We start from the raw sequence: 7,054 nt of genomic DNA, 5'->3' as shown, positions 1-7,054 counted from the left end.
GGGAAAAACCCGCTCTACCCTTTTATGCGGCTGGCGAGCCAATTGCCAGTCGCCATGTAGGAATAATTTAGAAACAGCCAATAGTGGGACACTAATTTGCATATGAATGACGGGAGCTCTTTTGCACCGGGGTTTTCTCTCTGCAGCTGAGAAATCCACCACGCAAAGAAAGCTCCATGTGGTGGGAAAATTCCACTGTGCCGAGGCACTAAAAATCATTGGGTTATGACACCTTGCGGAAGCCTCTCCTGCCGGCCACATGCCACGCTGCTGAGGACCCCACTGACACCTGCAGGTCACACTCCTTCAGGCTCTTCTGGGGCAACTGCTCCCACCTCACTGGCTCAGCTCTTCAAAGCTCCTTCCCCATGGTCCCTCACTGGTGTCCCTCTGAGTCAGCTCTGCTGCCCCTTTTATCCCCCTCCAGGTGACCCACGGGGCCAATCAGGGGACATGAGGGGCGAGCCTCCGGGGCCTGATTGGTGAGGAAAGGGAATCCCAAGTCCTCCAATCATCATTTGCCCTTTCAAAACCCCTGGGCTAAGTCACTGCCAGCTAGCCCATCACATTTGTCAGGATCCTGGTCAGGGTCACGGCTTTCCAGGTGCAGCCCCCCGACTGTGGGACATCCTGCAGCCCTCTCCCAGCCCTGGGACCCTGGGTTTAAAGGCAAGTTGTCTGAATGGACCCTAGGCAGGAAGTAACCCCGGCCACTGTGTGTGATGACCCTGTTCTCCCCGTGACATTTCCATAGTTACTTACACTGGGATCCAGAGCAGACAGACAACCAGCCCTCCCAGGACAGCTGCCCAAGTAGGCTGTATTAGTGCCTCGCCGCTGGATGGCAGCAGGGCCGAGCTGGCACATCAGTGACGTGGGCACTGGTAAGAGCCAAGATGGAATAGGATCATACTTAGCTGCCCATCAGCAAAGAGAGGCCTTAAGAGACCAAAGTTACAGCAGAAAGCGCAGTGCCCAAGCCAGGGAGAGAGGGGGTCCTGGCACGGGGAAGACCAGGAGTTGCCGTCTCCAAGCACTGACTGAAGAGGGTGGGTTTGGCCCACTGAGCTCTATGTAACACACTGTGGCCACCAGGGATGGGATGTTGAGGGACCTGATGTCCCCACGGCCATGTTACCTGGGGCACAAGCTCTGGCTCCTCTCCTTGGCTCTCAGCACCCTTCAGCATTGGAAGCAGAGGGACCTGTCATTGGTCCGTTGCAAGGTCCCTTCTCCCGCTCTCATGTGTCCAGGAGCTGGAGACCTCTGGGCAGCCCGGCTCTGGAGCAAGCCCTCGTTCCTGCATTGAACGCACCGGGCTCACAGCACAAGAGAGCGGCTGCGTGCACGGCCAGCAGGTGATGAGCCTCCGCCCTGAAGCACGAGGCCCTGACGTCCCGTCAGACAGGTCCTCCCTTCCCAAACAGATGGGCGCTCCTCTCCCTCGCACATCCCCAGTAGCCGTGGGGGGCGGGGAGGAGATCTCAATCAGCTGCTTTGATAAAAGGGAAGGAAATCAGAAAGGGAAGGATTACTTAGAGGGTGGGCGTGGGGCTGACACAACATAAATTCAAGGCAGGAAAAAATGCCTGGCCAGCTTCAGGGTTGGAGTTGCAGCCGCGGGCTGGGCTGGGAAACCTCCAGGTGCCAGACCCGGGCCGCAGCACACGGCGCCTGTCACTCAGCAGGACGGGCTCTTGCACGGGGGTCAGTGCTGGGCCTGCAGCTGTAGCAAAACCGCCAGGTTTTCCTTTCTTTTTAAAAGAGTTCAAAATACATTCCCTCCTCATCCCCACCTTTTCTGACTCTCTCTGCCCGCGCTATCCCTTATAAGTAATTATAAGTAGTCATAGGTAAGCTACGCTAAGTTCTTGTCTGCTGTTATAGTAATAAGCTCCTTTTTATATTGTAAATAGTGTTCTGTTATGTTTGTATTGAGTTTTATGGTTTTATATTTTATTGGGTTTTATTCCTATCATTTTTGGTATTGATTTTTATCATTTCATATGAATACTGTATGATTTAGGCCAGTGTCTCTAAAGTAATGACTAGTTTCCTTTTTGTATGTCAAGCCTCCATCTCGTGTCCCCTGCCCGGGCATAACCCACTGTACAGCATGTTGTAACTGCGACTCATGTCTAACCACTCTCTTGTAAACTGGTTCCTGAATGAATGGGAGTGAATGGGGGGTGCTCGAGGCATAATGGTAGCAGGTCTCTACTGAAGGACCATTAACGACCGGACCATCAACTCAATGACCCAACCATGGCCTCGCATTGACTCAGCGAGGAGCCACAGACCTCACCCAGGCACAGAGGCGAAACCCAGCATTTGAAAGGTAAAGCACGTACAGGAACTCCATAGTTGAAAGATAAAGACACCAGAGGAACCAGCAACCCCACCTTTGTATTCGTCCAGGACACCTGGATCCGCACGTAGGCCTCCAAGCAGGACTGACCGTGCCTGGACATGTCCTTCCCATTGCAGTCACAGGTAGCCCACCCCACTATGCCACGACACCTATCCACCCAGAGGCCATGCCGGCAACCCGCTCTGAACAAGACTTTGCTGGAGAAGACTCCGACTGGCCATCAAGGATGTACTCTCAGCCTGGGATAGGTAGCTACCACCCACCTTCTTCCCCCAAGCAAGGGACCTGGACTCTGTCTCTCCATACCTGGACCTCAAATCCCTCCATTCAGCCTTTCCTCTCCTGCTAGCATTGTGTGGGAGAGTGCTTGTGCAGGTGTGTGGGAACCAATAACTTCATGGGGCTGCGTCGTGTGTTGCCTGTTTAACTGAGTCAGCTCTGCTGCCCCTTTTATCCCCCTCCAGGTGACCCACGGGGCCAATCAGGGGACATGAGGGGCGAGCCTCCAGGGCCTGATTGGTGAGGAAAGGGAATCCCAAGTCCTCCAATCATCATTTGCCCTTTCAAAACCCCTGGGCTAAGTCACTGCCAGCTAGCCCATCACATTTGTCAGGATCCTGGTCAGGGTCACGGCTTTCCAGGTGCAGCCCCCCGACTGTGGGACATCCTGCAGCCCTCTCCCAGCCCTGGGACCCTGGGTTTAAAGGCAAGTTGTCTGAATGGACCCTAGGCAGGAAGTAACCCCGGCCACTGTGTGTGATGACCCTGTTCTCCCCGTGACATTTCCATAGTTACTTACACTGGGATCCAGAGCAGACAGACAACCAGCCCTCCCAGGACAGCTGCCCAAGTAGGCTGTATTAGTGCCTCGCCGCTGGATGGCAGCAGGGCCGAGCTGGCACATCAGTGACGTGGGCACTGGTAAGAGCCAAGATGGAATAGGATCATACTTAGCTGCCCATCAGCAAAGAGAGGCCTTAAGAGACCAAAGTTACAGCAGAAAGCGCAGTGCCCAAGCCAGGGAGAGAGGGGGTCCTGGCACGGGGAAGACCAGGAGTTGCCGTCTCCAAGCACTGACTGAAGAGGGTGGGTTTGGCCCACTGAGCTCTATGTAACACACTGTGGCCACCAGGGATGGGATGTTGAGGGACCTGATGTCCCCACGGCCGTGTTACCTGGGGCACGATCTCTGGCTCCTCTCCTTGGCTCTCAGCACCCTTCAGCATTGGAAGCAGAGGGACCTGTCATTGGTCCGTTGCAAGGTCCCTTCTCCCGCTCTCATGTGTCCAGGAGCTGGAGACCTCTGGGCAGCCCGGCTCTGGAGCAAGCCCTCGTTCCTGCATTGAACGCACCGGGCTCACAGCACAAGAGAGCGGCTGCGTGCACGGCCAGCAGGTGATGAGCCTCCGCCCTGAAGCACGAGGCCCTGACGTCCCGTCAGACAGGTCCTCCCTTCCCAAAGATATGGGCGCTCCTCTCCCTCGCACATCCCCAGTAGCCGTGGGGGGCGGGGAGGAGATCTCAATCAGCTGCTTTGATAAAAGGGAAGGAAATCAGAAAGGGAAGGATTACTTAGAGGGTGGGCGTGGGGCTGACACAACATAAATTCAAGGCAGGAAAAAATGCCTGGCCAGCTTCAGGGTTGGAGTTGCAGCCGCGGGCTGGTCTGGGAAACCTCCAGGTGCCAGACCCGGGCCGCAGCACACGGCGCCTGTCACTCAGCAGGACGGGCTCTTGCACGGGGGTCAGTGCTGGGCCTGCAGCTGTAGCAAAACCGCCAGGTTTTCCTTTCTTTTTAAAAGAGTTCAAAATACATTCCCTCCTCATCCCCACCTTTTCTGACTCTCTCTGCCCGCGCTATCCCTTATAAGTAATTATAAGTAGTCATAGGTAAGCTACGCTAAGTTCTTGTCTGCTGTTATAGTAATAAGCTCCTTTTTATATTGTAAATAGTGTTCTGTTATGTTTGTATTGAGTTTTATGGTTTTATATTTTATTGGGTTTTATTCCTATCATTTTTGGTATTGATTTTTATCATTTCATATGAATACTGTATGATTTAGGCCAGTGTCTCTAAAGTAATGACTAGTTTCCTTTTTGTATGTCAAGCCTCCATCTCGTGTCCCCTGCCCGGGCATAACCCACTGTACAGCATGTTGTAACTGCGACTCATGTCTAACCACTCTCTTGTAAACTGGTTCCTGAATGAATGGGAGTGAATGGGGGGTGCTCGAGGCATAATGGTAGCAGGTCTCTACTGAAGGACCATTAACGACCGGACCATCAACTCAATGACCCAACCATGGCCTCGCATTGACTCAGCGAGGAGCCACAGACCTCACCCAGGCACAGAGGCGAAACCCAGCATTTGAAAGGTAAAGCACGTACAGGAACTCCATAGTTGAAAGATAAAGACACCAGAGGAACCAGCAACCCCACCTTTGTATTCGTCCAGGACACCTGGATCCGCACGTAGGCCTCCAAGCAGGACTGACCGTGCCTGGACATGTCCTTCCCATTGCAGTCACAGGTAGCCCACCCCACTATGCCACGACACCTATCCACCCAGAGGCCATGCCGGCAACCCGCTCTGAACAAGACTTTGCTGGAGAAGACTCCGACTGGCCATCAAGGATGTACTCTCAGCCTGGGATAGGTAGCTACCACCCACCTTCTTCCCCCAAGCAAGGGACCTGGACTCTGTCTCTCCATACCTGGACCTCAAATCCCTCCATTCAGCCTTTCCTCTCCTGCTAGCATTGTGTGGGAGAGTGCTTGTGCAGGTGTGTGGGAACCAATAACTTCATGGGGCTGCGTCGTGTGTTGCCTGTTTAATTAACCTGTTATTTTGGAAACTGGAATTGGGGTTCTGTCTTACCGACCTCCTGGCCCTGCTCCAACCTCTGTGCCTGCCCCTCTGACCTTCGTTCTGCCTCTCTCTTCCTCCCTCTCTCTCTGCCACCTTGGCTCCCCCCGCCACCTCCAAAACCACGGCTCTGCTCTCCTCTAAACCCTGGCTTTCACCACTCCTGACTTCCGCCGCACCGCCCCTTTACCCCGGCTCCACCGCTCGCTGTGCTTTCTCTGGCCCCAGGTTTTTCCCTCACTTCCACTCCAGCACCAGGTGACCCTGAGTAACCCTGGGGCAATGAATGACCCAGAGTAACCTGGGGGCATCTTGACCCTGGGCAACCCCAGGACGTCATGACCCTGAGTAACCCTGAGACACTTTGACCTCAAGTAACCCCAAACCCCAAATTCCCCCTAGTGTTGACACAGAGCCACAAAAAGTGCGTGTTTGTGTATGTGATCTCCTAGTGGTGTATGTGTCGTGTGTGTGTGTATACTTTTCCATCACACCTCCTGTCTAACAGTGCAATATTGAGACCCCGAGTGTTGATCTGGCGCGTGTCAAGTCAACACGGTGTCAGGGTGCTGCGGTGAGCACAGCGCCGTGGCTCACACGTGGCGCGGAGGCCTCGGCAGTGGGTGCTCGCTAAGGCTGGTGGAGCTGGACAACAGCAGCTGCAGGGATTTCTGTGGCTCCTTTCTTTCGGTCCTGGGAAGCTGAGTGCCAGGGAGGGTCTTTGTGTGAAGGATCTGGGCTCTAATGGCACATCTTCCACAGGCACAATGAAGAGCAGGAGGCCTCTGAAAGGACTTGTGGAGTGAAAGTATGGTGTCCTCTGAGCCAGTGGTTTCTCTAGAGCAGGCCCCAGGCAGAGTCACAGGGCCCAGGCGGGAGGACACCGGCATTGCCAAAGCTTGTGCTGCCACATACGACTGAGTTATGCTAAGGTTTTGAGCAAGTCCTAGCTCAGGATGGAAGTAGGGTGCTAAAATTGAAATGCCAAGTCAGCAAGTGCAGCAACTTCCATGGAAATTTGGTCTTAAAATCTACATATGGTAAAAATATAAGCTTGAAATATAACTGGCCCTGTTGATGGAAAGGCTGCAAAAGTGGAAGTATAAAAGGAGAAATATTGAATGTGCAGATGTGCTAGGATCCTGTGTGGAGACAGAGGAAGCTGCTGTGTTTTTTGCCTGTGGAAATTGGGTCAGAAGACACCAAGGAAGATCAAGCGCCCAGCAAGGGGTCCGAGGTTCAGCTGACCAAAGACCAGTGCTGTGCAGCTCTTATCTCGCCTGTCAGGTCAGATATGTATTTTTAGAGGAAGCCTGTACAGTCTGGGGGTTACAAATAAGGCTTTGTTGATACCAGACTGGAGGAGTTGCTGTGTGGGTGCCGCGATAAAGAAGTGTTGGAAGTCATACTTTCCCGGGTCAAGGATGCAGTGTCGTTCTCTGCTGTTTCTGCATTGGGATCCCGGCCGGATGCATGACACAAGCTCATTTTTTTCTCACTTCTCAAAACAGCACTTGCGGTGTCCTCTGAGAGCAGCCGTGCAGGGCAGAGTTGTTCTGCATCCACCAAGAAGTCAAGAGACCTGTGTCCAGTGCCTCCGGCTCTCTCCTCCGCACCATGAAAGCACCCGTCATCCTCTTCATCCTCTTGGCTTTCCTAGACCAAGGTGAGTCTCCTGGCACCGAGGCTGCATGACAGGGGAGAGGACTAGCCCAGGGATGGCTCCAAAAGTGTGAGACAGGGATGTGACCAGGAACGTGGGTGGGAGGAGAAGGCAGCTGGAGTTTCCCACTGAAAGGTTATATCTGCAAGGGGTG

General features: G+C 53.8%; 1 protein-coding gene across 4 annotated transcripts in view; it reads left to right on the top strand.

The window, feature by feature from the left end:
* The window catches only part of LOC102378761 (phospholipase A2 inhibitor subunit gamma B-like), a 37,072-nt gene that overhangs the window by 26,193 nt on the left and 3,825 nt on the right, over positions 1–7,054 (top strand). The window contains exons 1-2 of one of the 4 annotated variants that reach the window (XM_025195624.1): positions 6,365–6,524; positions 6,749–6,903. The exons of 1 other annotated variant lie outside the window; for it this stretch is intronic. In XM_025195624.1, coding sequence (XP_025051409.1) covers positions 6,855–6,903 — 49 coding nt within the window. In that variant the 5' untranslated portion in view covers positions 6,365–6,524; positions 6,749–6,854. Of the gene's footprint in view, positions 1–6,364; positions 6,525–6,748; positions 6,904–7,054 lie in introns of those variants that run through there. 2 more of the 4 variants (XM_006039046.3, XM_025195623.1) reach the window with 2 other exon arrangements.

Source organism: Alligator sinensis, unplaced genomic scaffold, assembly GCF_000455745.1.
Source record: "Alligator sinensis unplaced genomic scaffold, ASM45574v1 scaffold1870_1, whole genome shotgun sequence".
In the NCBI taxonomy this organism is placed as follows: Eukaryota; Metazoa; Chordata; order Crocodylia; family Alligatoridae; genus Alligator; species Alligator sinensis.
This window is presented reverse-complemented; position numbering and strand designations above follow the sequence as displayed.